The 17,302-nt window shown below is 52.3% G+C and overlaps 1 protein-coding gene across 4 annotated transcripts; it reads right to left on the bottom strand.

Annotated features, from left to right (window-relative positions):
- Positions 1-7,849: 7,849 nt before the first annotated feature.
- Positions 7,850-16,865, bottom strand: ISOC2 (isochorismatase domain containing 2). 4 transcript variants are annotated; one of them, XM_012813446.2, is made up of 7 exons: positions 16,728-16,769; positions 14,802-14,870; positions 10,709-10,774; positions 10,411-10,620; positions 10,038-10,108; positions 9,773-9,890; positions 7,850-8,259 (listed from the first exon to the last, which is right to left on the bottom strand). In XM_012813446.2, the coding sequence occupies exons 2-7, from the start codon at positions 14,817-14,819 to the stop codon at positions 8,179-8,181; spliced, it is 564 nt and encodes a 187-aa protein (XP_012668900.1). In that variant the 5' UTR covers positions 14,820-14,870; positions 16,728-16,769; the 3' UTR covers positions 7,850-8,178. The 4 variants fall into 4 exon arrangements, with proteins under 4 accessions (XP_012668900.1, XP_012668898.1, XP_012668899.1 ...); XM_012813444.2 differs by lacking the exon at positions 14,802-14,870 and having other exon boundaries at positions 16,728-16,865; XM_012813445.2 differs by lacking the exon at positions 14,802-14,870 and having other exon boundaries at positions 10,709-10,846; positions 16,728-16,805.
- Between the last annotated feature and the right edge of the window lie 437 nt (positions 16,866-17,302).

The following is a 17,302-nucleotide window of genomic DNA, read 5'->3' as shown; positions in this document are numbered from 1 at the left end:
CCTCAGCTTCCTGAGTAGCTGGGACTACAGGCGCCCGCCACAATGCCCGGCTATTTTTTTGTTGCAGTTTGGCCAGGGCCGGGTTTGAACCCACCACCCTCGGTATATGGGGCCAGCGCCCTACTCACTGAGCCACAGGCACCACCTGCAAAATATTCTTGACATGTTGGCCATTTCTTTGTAAAATTTTATAATGAATACTTTGCAAATAAAGGTACATTTAGCTACAATTCCCATTTTCCCCATGTGTGGTAACTTTTGGGACATGTATGTGTGTGTGTGTGTGTGTGTGTGTGTATATAATATTTAGGAAAGTGCTGCTGCTGCTGCTACTATTTCAGAGGGGAGACACAGAATGGAGAAGAGAGATATGGGAGTCAAGGGGCAGATGGGACAGTTCTTCCAGCTGTCTCTAATGCAACCATCCAGCCATGTCCCCGACACACCCAATGGGCCCTGGTGGACACAGAGGGATGATAGCAGTGGGGGGATGCCAGGATCAGGGAGAGAGGGGTCTGAGCCCCCCAGGAGGAATGACCCGGTGGTTAAAGGCATATTCTGGGGTGACTGCCCCCACCAAGCCCCACTTTTCCCCTCTTCCAGATGATAATTCTAATAGCCCCTACCCTGAAGGAGGCTTCCATGAAGCTTAGCTTAGCCCAGGGCCAGCAGTGTATGGGACAGGGGTTCCTTCTGCAAATATTCACTTATTGTCTACTGAGCATCTTCATTGGGCTAAATGCTGTCATGAACACTTAGGATGCAGGGGTGAGTAAACCCACAGGGTTCCTGTCTTTGGGGAGCTTTATGCTCTGATGAGGGGAGAGTTAGAAGGGACAGAGATGAATGTGACACATATTGAAGACAACTGTGAAGAAATATTGAGAAATTACAAAGGAAGCTGTGAAGAAATGAAAGCAACCTAAGGGGTTAGGTTATGGTGGGATTAATTTCCTAAATATAATTCAGTATTTTTTGTTTGTTTGTTTGTTTGTTTTTGAGACAGAGCTTCAAGCTGTCACCTGGGTAAGGTGCTATGGCATCACAGCTCACAGCAACCTTCAGCTCCTGGGCTCAAGTAATTCTACTGCCTCTGCCTCCCAAGCAGCTGGGACTACAGGCGCCTGCCACAACGCCTGGCTATTTTTTGGTTGCAGCCGTCATTGTTGTTTGGTGGGCTGGCCTGGATTCGAACCCGCCACCTTAGGTGTATGTGGCTGGCGCCTTAGCCACTTGAGCCACGGCGCCGAGCCTAGTATTGTTTTTAGTATTTATCCCTTGCCATTTGTATGTGTTTGGGGAGCACATTGCCCATCAACAAAATTGTTAGTGTCTGGGTGCCCGTAGCTCAATGGTTAGAATGTCAGCCATGTGCATGGAAGGTGGCAGGTTCAAACCTGGCCAGGGCCAGCTAAACAAAAAAACAAAAAATAGGCTCAGCACCCATAGCACAGTGGTTATGGTGCCAGCCACATACACCTAGGATGGTGGATTCAAACCCAGCTCGGGCCAGCTAAACAACTGCAACAAAAAAAATAGCCAGGTGTCGGGCACCTGCAGTCCCAGCTACTTGGGAGGCTGAGGCAGGAGTTTGGGTCCAGGAGTTTGAGGTTGCTGTGAGCTGTGATGTCATAGCACTCTACTGAGGGCAACAAAAGTGAGACTCTCTTTCTTTCTTTTTTTTTTTTTTTTTTTTGAGATAGAGCCTCAAGTTGTCCCCCTGGGTAGAGTGCTGTAGCATCATAGCTCACAGCAACCTCCAACTTCTGGGCTCAAGCGAGTCTCCTGCCTCAGCCTCCCAAGTAGCTGGGACCACAGGCGCCCGCCACAATGCCCGGCTATTTTTTGGTTGCAGCTGTCATTGTTGTTTGGCGGGCCCAGGCTGGATTCGAACCTGCCACCTTAGGTGTATATGGCTGGCACCTTAGCCATTTGAGCCACAGGCGCCAAGCAGAGACTCTGTCTCAAAAAAAGAAAAATTGTAAGTGGTTGGGATAAAGGAGGGTTATGGGGGGCCTCAGTTAGCTCACCTCCCACAGGGGCTCAACTCTCCTTTTCATCTCTAGCTTGGACCTACAGTATCTGAACACCTCTGCTTGGGTGGTTAATGGGCATCTTACAAGTGGTTTGGCCCACACTGCAGAAAAGAGTTTGGTGCTTCCCTAAAAAGTTAAACAGAATTACTATATGACCCAACAATTCCACTCCTAGGTATCTACCCCAGAGAACTCAAAACATAATTCACAGTTACATGTGAATGCTCATAGCAGCACCTTGAATAATAGCCCCCAAATGGAAACAACCAGTGTCCTTCACTTGGAATGAATGAATAAAATGTGGCATATCTACAGAATGGAATATTATTCAGCCATAAAAAGGAACAAAGCACTGGTCTGTGCTGCATCAGACATGAACATTGAAGACTTTATGTTCAGTGAAAGAAGGCAGACATAAAGGTCATGTGGTATGATTTCATGTATATACAGGCAGAAAGCCAGGCAGTAATTGCTTGGAGCTAACTGTGGGAGGGGAATGGGAGTGACTGCTAATGGGTACTGGGCATCCTTTAGGAGTGATGAGAATGTTCTGTAATTTGCTAGTGGTGATGGTTGCACAACAGAGTGAATGTCCTAAATGCCACTGAATTGTACACTTGTAAATGGTGAAATGATTAAATTTCATGTTATGTGTATTTTACCACAATTAAAAGAGCAACATAGGTCAGTCAATGCTGTCAGCCACTGCCCTGGTCAGACTCCGCTGTGGCTTCTTGTCAGGGCCAGAATAAATCCCTGACTCTGGGCCAGGAGCTCCTCTTTCCCACCCTTTCCTTTTTCCTTTTGCTTTTCCACATTCATGCCTTCAAATTTGCTGTTCCCTTCAGCGGGGACCCCCCTTCCTACAGATGTTGGCCTGGCTGTCTGCCTTTCTTCTTTCCTCCAGGGTGCCATTCACATGTCATCCCAGACAGCTTTCCCTGCCAGACCGATGACAGCAGCCCAGATACTCTATGGCTTCCTTACTTGTTTCCTATCTTTTCATGGCTCTGATGTCTCTGGTCTCTACCTGCCACACACATGCACATTGACTTATTGTCCATTTTCCCCCATCAGCTAGAGACTTCATGACAGCAGATTTTTTTTTTTTTTGAGACAGTGTCTCACTTTGTTGCCCTTGATAGAGTGCTGTGGCATCAGAACTCACAGCAACCTCAAACTCTTGGGCTAAAGTGACTCTCTTGCTTCACCCTCCCAAGTAGCTGGGATTACAGGTGCCTGCCACAATGCCTGGCTATTTTTTAGAGATGAGGTCTCACTCTGGCTCAGGCTGGTCTTGAACACGTGAGCTCAAGCAATTCACTTGCCTCGGCCTCCCAGAGTGCTAGGATTACAGGCGTGAGCCACCATGCTCAGATGTGTTTGTCTATGTTGTTTACCATTCTATCTGCACCACACAGCTTTGGTGCCTGATGCATAGTAGGTGCTCAATAAACATCTTGTAGATGAATGTGGAAAGAAATACAAGAGGTAGTTTTTCTCTGTCTCTTTTTCTTTCACATACACATTCATATTTCAGATGAGGACATCAAGGTTCCATGTGGTCCTATTATTTGCCTGAGCCCTATAGTGCACAAGTAGTGGGGCTGGGCTTTGAAGGCAGGTCTCTGAGTAATGCAACCTGTGTAGAACAAGAATGTCTTTTTTTTTCTTTTTTTTTTTTGAGATGGAGCCTCAAGCTGTCCCCCTGGGTAGAGTGCCATGGCATCACAGCTCACAGCAACCTCCAACTCCTGGGCTCAAGCGAGTCTCCTGCCTCAGCCTCCCAAGTAGCTGGGACTACAGGCGCCTGCCACAACGCCTGGCCATTTTTTGGTTGCAGCCATCATTGTTGTTTGGCGGGCCCAGGCTGGGGATTCGAACCCGCCACCTTAGGTGTATGTGGCTGGCGCCTTAGCCGCTTGAGCCACAGGCGCCAAGCCGAACAAGAATGTCTTTATCCTATACACAGAGATGTGGGATGACGCTCATACAGACACACCCCTTCTGTGAGTGGCATAGAGTGATACAGATTCTTTCATTCATTGAGGGCTGTCATGCACAGTTGGGTAGGTTCTGCACTGAACAAGGGGGTCTACCAGAGAAGGTGAAATGCAGCCAAACTCTCCTTCTTGAGGCATGCACTGGCAGGGTAGCATCCATCTGGGGAAGTGAGTGCCCTTCTCAAATTCACACAAAGGGGCCATCTGCCTGCCCAACCATAGACATGGGGGGACTGATTGGGCTCAGGAAGGGCGCAGTGTGCCTTTGTCTCATCTGCACGAAGGCTGCTGTATGGGCTAGCAGTTCTCTAGCTCACTCCCCATTCTGTGCCAAGCCTCCAGCTGGGCACCATGGACATGATTTCTCCATTCGCTAACAGTCTCACGGGCTCCTCCAACTGCACACACGTGCACACATCCTGGGAGACACAGTTCCAGGCCATTGATAACTCCAGCAGGAGGAGGAGGAGGGAGAGCAAGAGCAGTGGCACCCTCTCCAAAGCCAGCAACGCACCCAAACACAACACACTCACACCTGGCTTCTCTACCCCTCCTGATGTGAGGCAGCAGCTATTGGTGGCAGAGCAAGGACACACTTGACAGACACAGTGCCCGGTCCAGATTCAGGGGACTAATTCTTCTTCCCTTACACCTCTCTTCACAGACAAACACACAGCAGAACTCACATATATACAAGACACTTAGGCAGTGCCCCAGACACACATGCAAGGACACCCAATGTCATCCTTGTGACACACCTGTAGCTTCCTCCCAACACATAGACACACATACACACAACTCTATGCAGACTCACAACTATTGATTTCTGTGCATTTTGAGCCACGATAGGACTCAGAGGTGATGACATCCTGGACCACACAGAGCTTTAGAGTACCTGCCATCAGGGAGGTGCCCAACCCAGTGACATGTGAACACCACCTATCTGCACACATCACAGCCTTGCAACACCATGGGTGCATGCACACACGTGCAAACACACCTTCCTCCAGCAGCATGTGACACCCTCTACCCCACAGCCAGACACACCCACCTCCATCCCCACCTGGTTCTCACCACACACAGAGACACTTTCCCCCTCCACAGTTTTCTCTCTCCACAGCCTGGGAGGAGGGGGGCCCCAGAACCCAAGTGTCCCCATTCCTGAACCCTGAATACCCTACTCCATTCCTGCTTAGGACCTAAGAGACACAGAGGTGGGGCTGCAGTCAGGGAGCCATCCTAGGGACAGGGCCTGAGCAGGGTCATATGGACCCTGGACTCCTAGAGAAGCCACTCCCCCATACCTGTCCCCTGCCCAGAACCATGGGGCACCCTACACACTCCTCTGTTCCCCCCCCAGCCATGCCAGCTGAGGTTTGGGGTGCAGAGCTGGGATGGCAGAAGGGTGGCTGGGGGAGGACTTGGGAGAGGAACAAGAAGAGGGGGCTTTGGGAGGTGGGGTGTTGGGGGGGGAGTGCCCAGAGACCTAGAAAAAGAGACAGATTCTGAAGGGGAAACAGAGGCCTGGGGAGAGGGGTATAGAGAGCTAGAGGGGTACAGATACCCACAGAGAGGACAGAGACCCAGAGAAAGAGGGGGAGGTAGAGGCTGGGGGTGGGAGACAAAGAAAGAGAGAGACAGACAGACAGGGAGGAGACATAAGCCCACAGAAAGAGGGTCCAGGGGGGTGGGTGGAGGTGGGAGAGAGTCTTGGAGAGGGGTGAACAGGGACAGGGGAGGACACTGAAGGAGAAGGAGACAATAGAGAATGGGCAGAGACCTAGAGATGTGGAGAGGAGGGGAGATAAACCCCAGGGAGGAGAGAGGGGAGGTAATGACCTACAGGGGGTCAGAAACCCAGGATAAGCTAGTTCCTCTGAGATTTGGGGGAGCTGGGCAATGGCTGGCAGAAGGTGGGAAAAGAGGCTGAAGCTCCTCCAGGCGGGTGTGGGTCCGAGGGCAAAGGGAGGCGCTCTTCCGACCGTAGGGTGGGGTGCTGACAGGTCAATTTGGGGTAGGGATATGGGTTCAGGAGGAAGCGGAGGAAAGCACAGAGAGAAGTAGAGGGCTCTGGGTGGAAGCTGGGGAGACCCCAGTTCCAAGTACGGGGGTGGAAGGGCGGGAGATCCTAAGAGGCTGCGAGGGGGAGCTGTCTGTCACCGACTGCAGGGAAGGCGGGACCGAGAGAGGGAGGAGGACCCTCCTCCAACCCACAGCCCGTGGCCGCTGAGACCCGTCTCTGCGCCCCTCCCCATCCTTGCGCCTTCCGGTCTCACTTGTCTCGGTCTCTAGGTCTCTAGTCTTGGGGAGGCCCTGTCCCTCCCTCCTCCAGGACCACCGCCTCCAGCCACCCCCTCCCTCGGCCACCACCCGTCTTCTTCTCTAACTCGATCTGCCCTTGGGTCATGGTCTTTCTTAGCCTGTGTCTCTTTGAGTCTCTGCTGCTGGCCGGTTTCTATCTCTCTCCATCCTAGAGTCTCTGTCCAGGCTGTTCTCCTCTCTGAGCCTTCATTTCCCTCCTTCCTCCGCCTATCTCTGCCTCTACATCCCTTCTGCGTCTGTCCCCTCCGTCTCCCATCTCCACTTGTCTCTCGTTGCCTGGCCCCACGCCTTTCTGTGTCTCTGTCCCAGGTTTGCTGTCTATGGATCTCTGTCCCTCAGGGTGTCTGTGTGTCTCCCCTCGTCTTCACCCTGGGCATCAGACCCCTGAGCCCTCTCTCTGGTCCCCCCACTTTCACTCGGGTCGGGTTGGGGGTTGGGGGGCGCTGCGGCGGGAGCTGTGTGTTCCCAGCGCAAAATAGACTCCTGTTGCCATGGCGACGCGAGCGGGGCCTCCGCTACGCGAACAGGGCCTCAGAGAGCGAAGCTTCGTACTGGGGGGTGAGGAGGGGGGAACACCTGGATCAGGAAGGCGGGGGCCGGGGGCACCGACGCCTGGGGCCCAGGGGCTCCTCCTAGGTCCCTGGGGAGAGAGGAGTGCTGGGCACTCTGACGGCGGGCTCCCAGGACAGGGCCTTCTGGGAGGATCTGGGCTTGCAGGGTGGGCGGTGGGGGCTCTGATTACCCAATGGGGGTTAGCTGTCTAAGAGCTTTGATGCCTGTGTCCCTGGAGGACTCAGAGGTTGCCTTCTTCGGTCCCCAAGGTTGGGGAGGAAGTAATAATGTCTGCGAATCTTGGTGACGGGAGGGAGCTCTGACGGGGGGCAGGGGGGGTGTCTGTAGAGTCCTAACTCCCAGCTCTCCAAGGGGGCTGCAGAATTCTAGGCGCCCCATATGGATCCCCCAACTCCTGAGTCTTGAGGGAGCAGGAACCACTAGGCTGAAGCCGCCTGTCCTTCCATCCATTCATCTACCCATCCATCCATCCATCCAGATGCCAGTTCTTCCTTCCTCACTGCCCCCGTGTCCCCCATGCCTCAGTTTCCCTCTCCACACCAGGGTGCGGTCGCACTCACCTCGCTTTTCGGATGCGGGACCCTTGTGGAGTCGGGGGCGGCGACAGCGTTGGGGGCCAGCCGAGGGAGGCAGAACCAGCGCGTGTCTGCCAGCCGACGGGTCTGGGCGTGCGCGCGCACTGCTGGGGGTGGAGGGGGGCAGGCGTGTTGACGACCCCAGCCGCTCGCTTCAGTGCAGATGCGCGCTGGCTTCCGTGCAGATGTGGCTGCGGCCAGCCTTTGCCTTTGCCTTGCACTGACTTCGAGCAACGAACAGGCACCTCCCCCTCCCCACCTGCTGGGGACCCTTCTTTCTCCTGCCTGCAGCCCCCAGTCGCCCCCGGGATACCCCCCCAAACCCAAGAATGGTTCAGTCCACAGTCTCTTCAATGTTTATTCTGCAAGTCCCGGTCCCACAGTCTGTGACATTCCTTCCCCCTCCCCTTCCCTTCTCGTGAAGTAGCCGGGGGCTGAGCCACGCCTTAATCTCGGCTCAACCAACTCCCGCCCAGCCACCAGGAGTCTCATTTGCATTTCCGGGAGTAGCTGCCCAATGGGAAGATAGCATCGTGCCTCCCATTCCCAAGAGGGCGGCACTCCCTGTGGACTGCACCACTCTTGGGATCTAGGGACGGGGGCTGGAGGCATGGTTTCCACTGAGGTCCAGGTAATAGGAGGGTGATCTTCCCTCAAGAAGGCTGGAGTTTAGCGGAAGAGGGGGTTCTGGCCTTGGAAGAGGCCCAGCAGCCCGCTGTCAGGGGCGGGATCCTTGATGATCTTCTGGATCTGTGGGGGTAGGGGGTGGGTGGGTCAGGAAAAGTCAGAGGTGCCCATCTCCATGATGGCCAATCTATGGGAAGCTTCTCCATTTTCATCTCAGACACCCTCTTGATAGCACCTGACCAAGCCATATACTCCCTTTTCTCAAAAGTTTTTCTAGAGCTTCCCTTTCATCACACATACCTGATTCAGCTACTAACTGCTCAACATCTTGGGTCTGCTTTGTTGGCTTGGGCCACTAAAGGTGGACAGCTTGTCCTGGAGCATCTTGTCCATACCTTCCTCTTCTTATCTCATCTTTACCATCCCTCTTCTGGACTCCCAAATCCAGCCTAGACTGTGCCCCTGGACTCTCCAGACTCATTTATACAACTGCTTCTTAGATGGACATGAGCAACCAACCACATTTCATACATCAGCAAGTCTTACCAAATTTATGTCCAGAAAATAAGAAAAAAATGAAAAAAAAAAAAAAGGAGGGCAGCAAAAATCAATGCCAGGATCCCCACTGCCTTTATCCTGATCAAGCCCCCGTTATTGCTTTCCTGGATGCCCAAAGCAGCTGTTCACTAGTCTCCCTCCAGCCCTCCATGCTATATTCCCTAGCCCACTGGTCACACAATGCCAGAAAGAGCTTGTAAACTGAGCTGACTGTGGCCAGCTCCTCTGCACAAAACTCCAATGGCTACCCATTGCTGAAATCCTAAATCTTTGGGTGAGACCACAGTGCCACCCCCACAGGCCCTGTAACAGTTCCTTGAATAAGATGAGTAAAGCCCCACCTATCCCAGGAGCAATTCACGAGTGTCTGGTTGTTCTTCTCCTCCTGCCCCCTGCTTTAGGCCCCCTGCATCATTCTGGCTCAGCCTTCTGCACAGTCTCTTCCCAGCTTCAGGTCACAATGTGGGACTAACTGTGGTCTGGCTTTTCGTCTCTGCACCCTGATTCAGACTCTGGGAGGCAAACCTTCATGTGCCACCATGGCTGGAGCAGGTGCTGATGAACACCCCACAGAAACCTAGCAGGATCTGGGACTGTTATGTTCTGGCATTTCTGCATCATTCTGAGAGCCAAGGATTAGAAGCAGGGGGGCATAGTACCTGGGCAGACCCTGGCCTAGGAAGGCCACCTGGTGGTGGGTGTGGAATCTGAGAAACTGGGGTAGGGGCACCAGAGCCTGATGGGGCAGAGCCTGAGCAGATGGAGGGACAGGAATCTCTGCTGGACTGTCCTTCTCCAAGTTGGCCTGGCTTCCTCCCTTCTTTACTTCATTTTAAAGGCATCTATAGGAAGCCTCCCAGTCTATCTCTGCACCCTGACACTCCCAGGATCACCTCCCTGTTTCATCTTTGTCACCAGTCCTCATGGCCACCTGCTGGCTACTTTCTCATGGCAGTCCCTGGCAGTCTCCCATGCAAGAACTTATCCCCATTCCTGAGGCAGCAGCATGCTGTGTGCCATGAGTTCAAAGATAAGATATTAGCAGATGCACAGAGGGGGTGGCTGGGGTGGGCATTACCTCCTTGAACTGGGGGTGGGCAGCATCTCCCACAAGCTGCAGGATGAGCCCTTCACTGGTGGAAAGGAAAGCTCCACTCTGCCGCATGCGGGCCAGTGCCACTAGCCGGTCTACCTGGCTGTGAGGACAGAGGGAAGGTAGGTATGGATGCCTCACTAGGACCCCCAGACATCCTGGCATGTGTGGCAGGAATGCTACCCTGTGCTCCTTCATGGGTGTCCCTGGTCACCCCAATGTACTCACCCCTGGGGGGGAGGCCTCTCACCTGCGTGAGGAACAGGCATCCACCACCACGTGGACCTGCAGTCCCCGGTCCAGGAGGTCCAGGGCTGTGTTCTGAGGGCAGAGAGAAGTCAGGACCAAGCCCGACAAGAACAGGGGTTTCAGATGAGGGACTGGGGACCTGGGTCAAAATTAGGAACCCAGAATGGGGATGAAGGGGTCTGGGGTCATAGAGGTACTAAGACAGGGTGGGGTCCTAAGACAGGATGGGACCCACAGGTGAGGATAAAGGTCCCAGGTCAGGATGGGAGCCCTGCAGGAAGGCAGAGGGCTCGGGATGAGGGAGGGATGTTTTATTTACATGAGATCTCACATGAGAATGGGGACCCCATCCCAGGGGTTGGGCAGGATCTCACCAAGATGCAGGCCTGTGTCTCGATGCCGCAGAGCAGCACAGAGCGCAGCTGTGGCCAACTGTCCAGCTCCTGATGCAGGGCAGGCACCATGCTGAAGCAGGTTTTGGGCAGAGGCCGCAGACCCTCAGCCCCCAACTCTGGCACCGTGGAGCCCAGGCCTTCTGGGTACTGTTCTGTCAGCACAGCTGGCACCTCCAGCAGCCGGGCCACCTGTGTTGGGGAAGGGGAAGAGGGGCCTGAGTCTGAGGAAGGAGTGGCTGGGACCCCTTGGTCTGATGGAGGAGGTTCTGCATCATACCCTGAGCATGCGAGCTGCCACAGAGACAATCTGCGGGAAGTAGGCAATGTGGTGGCGGAACTTCTCCTGCATGTCACACAAGAACAGCACAGATGATCCTGGGAGGACGCGGCCCAGGCTGGGCCTGCCTGCCATTTCCTAGGGGTGGGCAGAGACACCGTGGGGGGGTGGTTAGGCCGGAGTAGAGTTCTGTCAGGCTGTTCAGTGCCCCTGCGCTCAGAGCTTCATGGGCTCCAGGGTACTTTGCACACCTTCTTCCTCCCTACAGGTCTCTGTGTCTGTTGATCCCTGGGCCTGGATCATGCTTCTTATTTCTGTTATGTGGATGCCCCTTCCCTGGGAACCTTCTGGACTATGTCTACAGTGGGCTCCCAGTGTCACCTCCAGACCTAGCCTTCTCCTTTCTAGACACTGCACAGTATCAAGAAGTACTTCTGGTTTGGCGCCTGTGGCTCAAGCAGCTAAGGTGCCAGCCACATACACCTGAGTTGGTGGGTTCAAATCCAGCCCGGGTTTGCCAAACAACAATGACAGCTGCAACCAAAAAATAGCCGGGTGTCGTGGCGGGCGCCTGTAGTCCCAGCTACTTGGGACATGGAGGCAGGAGAATCTCTTGAGCCCAGGAGTTGGAGGTTGCTATGAGCTGTGATGCCACTGTACTCTACCCAGGGTGACAGCTTGAGGCTCTGTTTAAAAAAAAGAAAAAAAAAAAAAAGAAGTACTTCTGTGCCAGCTAGGCACTGTAGCCCAGTAGTTAGAGCACTGTCCCTGCAAACTGGGGGCAGCAAGTTTGAACCTCACCTGGGCCTTCTGTAACTCCATTACTATGTGCCCCCTGCAGGGACTCTGTTTTTTTGTGTGGTACATCCAGCCCACTGCCCAGGGTCTCTCCGAATGATGGTCCAGGGGTCTGATCCTCACCCCAAGAGAAAACTGAGGCCCAACCAGTGAAGGGACATACCCAGGGGACTGGAGCCAGCACTGAGGAGCCCAGATGTCAATGAAGGCTTTGTCACCTCCCTTCTCCACAGCCTATGGGGTTGGTAGTGTTTTGAGAGCCTTCAAGTCTGACTTGGCCAGCGTGGTCACTGACTGCTCTCTGAAGCTCAGTTTACCCATGTGGAAAAAACAAAAGCTGGCTGAGCCCCTCCTAGGTCTTGGAATATAAGGATGGTACCCCATCTGATGGAATATTATCCAGTTACAGAAAGGACCAGAACATTGACACATGTGACATGGATGGAACACAAAAACAAAGTGCTCCAGCAGAAACAGGGGCTCACGCCTGTAATCCCAGCCTAAGAGAAATGATCTCTGTAAAAACACAAAGTTGACTCTGCTACTCCACTGTCTCAGGACCAGCCTAAGCAAGAGTGAGACCCAGAACAATTAGCCAGGCATAGTGGCAGGCACCTATAGTCCCACATACTCAGGAGACTGAGGCAAGAGGATCACTTGAGCCCAGGAGTTTGAGGTTGCTGGGAGCTATGAGACCATGGCACTCAAGCCAGGGTGACAGAGTAAAATAACAAAACAAAACACAGTGATCAGTGAAAGGCCAGATTTAAAAGGGCACATAGTGTAGGATTCCATTTATATGAAACTTCCAGTACAGGCAAATCCACAGATACAGAAAATGGATTGATGGCTGCCAGCAGCTAAGGAGAGGATTTTGTGGTGACCACTAATGGCCATAGGGGTACACACACCATGAATGTACTAAGTGCTACTTACTTGTAAACTTTAAAGTGGTTCAAAGGTGCTGGGTGAGGTGGCTCACACCTGCAATCCCAGCACCTTGGGAGGTCAAGGTGGGAAAATGGCTTGAGATTAGGAGTTTGAGACCAGCCTAGGCAATATAGTGAGACCCCCATCTCTTAAAAAAAAAAATAAAAGCTGGGCATGGTGGTGAGATTGCTTGAGCCCAGGAGTTCAAGGAGGTAGTGAGCTGGCTCGGTGCCTGAGGCTCAAGCGGCTAAGGCGCCAACCACATACACCTAAGCTGGCTGGTTCAAATCCAGCCTGGGCCCGCCAAACAACAATGATGGCTGCAACCAAAAAATAGACAGGTGTTGTGGTGGGCGCCTATAGTCCCAGCTACTTGGGAGGCGGAGGCAGGAGAATCGCTTGAGCCCAAGAGTTGGAGATTGCTGTGACCTGTGATGGCACAGCACTGTACCCATGGTGACAGCTTGAGGCTCTGTCTCAAAAAAAAAAAAAAAAGATGCAGTGAGCTATAATGGCATCACTGACTCAAAACAACAAAACAAAACAAAACAAAAACAAAAAAGGTTCAAAGCGTAAATTATTATTATTATTATTATTATTATGAGACAGAGTCTCACTATGTTGCCCTCGGTAGAGTGTCATGGCATCACAGCTCACAGCAACCTCAAACTCTAGGGCTTAAGCGATTCTCCTGCCTCAGCCTCTCAAGTAGTTGGGACTACAGGCATCCACAACAATGCCTGGGTATTTTTTGTTATGGTTGTCATTGCTGTTTAGCTGGCCTAGGCTGGGTTTAACCTTGCCAGCCTTGGTGTATGTGGCTGGCACCGTGACCACTGTGCTACAGGTGCTGAGCCATAAACGTTAAGTTTTATCTAAGTGTATTATACCACAGTAAAAAACATAGACTATGAAAAAGAAACTGGCAGGTGGCGCCTGTGGCTCAAAGGAGTAGGGCGCCAGCCCCATATACTGGAGGTGGCAGGTTCAAACCTGGCCCTGGCCAAAAACTGCAAAAAAAAAAAAAAAAAAAGAAAAAAAAGAAAAGAAAAAGAAACTGGGCTGGTAAGACCACCTAGCTAGCAATTCTTTTACGGAGGATAAAACTGAAATCCAGAGGGGCCCATAACTCACCCAAAGCCCCACAGCAGCCCAGGACACATTGCAGGGTAGCATGTCCCAGCCTGTATTCCTGGGTGACTAATTTCTCGGTCCCTGAGTTGTCACACAATCGGTGTTCTAGCTTGTCTTTTATCTTTAGCTCTCTCTCCCACTGCCTCAGTTAGTGCTCATTCCTTTATTCCTTAATTCATTTGAGAAACAGAGACCCTGGGGACTAATGAAGGGTAAGCTGGGAAACTGGAGGACACTGGCACTAAATAAAGGATGCTATTCTGGGCCAGGCAAGGTGGATCATTCCTGTAATCCTAGCACTCTGGTAGGTCAAGGTGGGTGGATTACCTGAGCTCACGAGTTCGAGACCAGCCTTAGATAGAGTGAAACCCCGTCTCTGAAAAAATAGCTGAGTATTGTGGTGGGTGCTTGTAGTCCCAGTTACTTGGGAGGCTAAGGCAAGAGAATTGCTTAAGCCCAAGAGTTTGAGGTTACTGTGAACTGTGATGCCATGGCACTATACCGAGAGTGACAAAGTGAGACTTTGTTTCAACAACAACAACAACAACAAAACTAAAGGATGCTATTCTGTAAGCTGGTGGTGCGTGCACTGGTGTTTATTGCTATTTTGTAAATGCTATCTATCTACCACAGGAAATATGTTCTATGTGCACTGTCTCAAATTTTAAAACTAATGGATGGTTAAAATAGTAAATTTTATCTCAATAATAAAAAAAAAAGATTGAATGGAAACTCCCTCTAAAACAAAACCACAGTGAATTAATTAATCACATAATTACAACTGTGATAAGTGCCAGATTTCGAGGGAGCCAGATCTGTGTTGGCAGTTCTGCAAAGTTCTCCCTGAGGAAGTGAAGAGAGAAAAATGATCTCTGTGAAGACACAGAATTGACTCTGCTATTCCCCTGTCTCAAACACCATTCCCACAGGGCTTCTCTCTGTCCTGGGGATTAAGATGCACCCCACTACCCAGGCTCTGGGGACCCTCCAGCCTTAGCCCCTCCCACCACATCCCACCCCAGAGCCTTTCCCAGGCTGCTTCCTCCACTTGGCCCTGCACACTCCCACTCACCTGCTAACTCCTCCTTCCCTGAGCACAAGGCTGAACCTGGGGACACTTGAGCCCCCAAAGGACAGTTGAGGGAAAGAGGAACTGTAGAACTGACAGGCAGGTTGCAAGAGTTTTGCTGAGGTCAGTGGGGAGATACAGGGGGACAGGTCTGGGGCTTACAGCACGTGTCTGTAGCATGGAGAGGCTCCCTTTGGTCTTGTTCACTGTGGATCATAACTCCAGGGACAGCTGTGAGACCAAATTTCCCCAAATTATGGATACACATACACACACACAAAAACCTTTGACCCAAAAAAACCTGTTCCTAAGTATTTATCCTGCAGATATTCCTGTGAAATAACTCAAGGATATTCATTACAGGACTCTTTGGCAGAGTAAAGGAGCAGAAATAAATCTCAATGTCCACAGGTAGGGCACTGGGCATATAAATCATGGTGTATCCCCACTCTGGAGTTGGTTCCTTGCAGCCAGAAAAAGACACCAGGGAGCTCTTTAAGTAACAATATGGAAACATATTCAAGAGAAGTTAAACGAAAAAGGCAGTGGAACAGCATGTATGGAATGCTGCCGTTTGTGCCAAAAAAAGGAAGGAAAATGTGTATATTGCTTATGTCTATATCTGCTACCTCTGGCAAACAGGCAAGGAATGGAAGGCTTGGGCGGGGGAACTGGATCGCTGGGGGACAGAGTGTGAAGGAGATAATTTTTACTGTGCCCTTCTCTGTTTCTGCTGAAATTTGGATTCTGTGTAACAGGTTGTCTAGCAAGAATAAAAGGAGTGCAGTAAAAAGTTTACAAACATCAAAACTGACAGATGTTCTACCTTTTTTTTTTTTTTGAGACAGAGTCTCATTCTGTCATCCAGGCTAGAGTGCCATGGTGTCAGAGCTCAAAGCAACCTCAAACTCCTGGACTCAGCCTCCCAAGTAGCTGGGACTACAGGCACCCACCACAACACCAAGTTAGTTTTTCCACTTCTAGTAGAGACAGGGTCTTGCTCTTGCTCTGGCTGATCTCTAACTCCTGAGCTCAAGCAATCCACTTGCCTTGACCTCCAGAGGGCTAGGATTACAGGCATGAGCCACTCTGCCCACCCAATGTTTGACTTCTTGATCTGGATACTATTTACACCAGGCGTTCCCTTGATGAAAATTTGAGTTATGTATTTGTGATTTGTACGATTTTCTGTATATGTGATATTCTTCCATAAAAGGTTTTCAAAATAGGAGATACAATGAAGAGGCCTCCATAGCCCCAGGTGGGGCTAGACTGGAGGCAGAATGGAGGCAGAGTCTAGAGAGGAGTCTGGGACTGGGGTCCACTCGGGCAGGGGAGATACACAGGAGGAAGCAGGACAGAGAGACTGGAGGCAGGGTGGTGGTGCAGGTGGGGCTTGAGGGAAGGGGAGGAGAACTTTCCTCAGGCTTTGGGTCCAGTGCAGGGGCATGACCCTGAGCACTAACTGAAGAACCTGGGGAGGGAACTGATCTTGTGAGATGAAAAATCTAAGTAAGTGTATGTGCGGGAAAAGGTGTGTATGTGAAATGTGGAGAGAGGTCTGGGCTGGAGACAGGTTTGGGGGTGTCAAGGTAGTGATGAGAAGGTTCAGCCTGAGGTGGACAGTGCCCAAGGCCAAAGGAGGCATGGCTGCAGGTGGGTAGCAACCTGGGTAGGTAGGTGCAGAGCTGATTATTTCCCCACAGAGCCTCAGGGAACCTAGCTTTGGAGCCCAGACTTCCTGGCTGTGTGAACTGGGGCAAGTTTCACTCTGTGTCTGAGCCTCAGTTTCCTCCCCGGAGAAATGGGAGATTAAACCCACTCACCCTGCAGGGTTGATAGAGTACAGAGGCGGTGGGCACAACCCGGGGAGGATTCAAGTCCCTGTCCAGCGAATTCTAGAGTGGTTAAGTAGAGTCCTTATGGCTGTGTGACCTTGGCCCAGGACTCCCGGCCATAGTCTCAGTTTCCCCATCTGCAAGGGGGAAGTCAGTCTCCAAGCAGCGCGGATAGCGAGGGGGGACTTACCTGGAAGGTGCCAGGTTCGGGCCTAGACCAACAGGTGGGACCCCAGGGACGTGAACTCACCTCTCGGCGCTCGGACTCCCTCCGTTGAGGACTTCTCGCCGGGTTCCCAGGCGGGGTCACGGTTTCTCTCTGTCTGGGCACGAGGGCAGTCCCCAGAACCGTCGGCATCACGCCCATAAGGTACAAGTCACCAATCGACGCTCGCCCAGCTGGGCACTCCCCCTTCTCTCAGCCAATTCGCACGCACTTCTGTCTTTGAGCCCCACCTCCATCCACGCCATCCGCGTCCCGCCCATCCGGGAGGAGCAAACCAATAGGTATTCCCTAATTCTGTCCCGCCCCGCCCCCACCCTCAACCAATTTGCAAGCGCCGCTACTTCCCCTGGAGAAGACGGTGCTGAGAGCGTGATTGGCCCTCACTGGCACATCAGGGGCGGGGAAGCAGCATGTGCAACCAATGGAGAGGCATAGAGGGTCTGAGTTGTGGGCTCTGGGGCGGAGCGGCGCGGTGGTCGCCGAAACGTCCTGATTCTAGCTGGAAACGGTCAATCGCCATTAGCCCCGCGGTGCGGACGGGATCTCTGAGGCCCAGGGAGACAGCGACAGGCCGTGCCCAAAGTACCAGCAGGCCTGGG

The sequence above is a fragment of the Otolemur garnettii genome, unplaced genomic scaffold (assembly GCF_000181295.1).
Source record: "Otolemur garnettii isolate 467f Iridium unplaced genomic scaffold, OtoGar3 scaffold00264, whole genome shotgun sequence".
NCBI lineage: Eukaryota > Metazoa > Chordata > Mammalia > Primates > Galagidae > Otolemur > Otolemur garnettii.
Note: the sequence above shows the minus strand (reverse complement) of the source record. Positions and strands in the feature narration are given on the sequence as shown.

Bases quoted from the DNA above. Each gene is read 5' to 3' on its own strand.
- ISOC2 (XM_012813444.2), bottom strand. From the start codon at position 16,844: ATGGGCGTGATGCCGACGGTTCTGGGGACTGCCCTCGTGCCCAGACAG. The intron at 10,109-10,410 runs GTGAGATCCTGC...CTCTGCCCTCAG, and splicing joins AGACACAGGCCTGCATCTTG to AACACAGCCCTGGACCTCCT. The intron at 8,260-9,772 runs GTAATGCCCACC...CTACCCCCACAG, and splicing joins CCCACCCCCAGTTCAAGGAG to ATCCAGAAGATCATCAAGGA.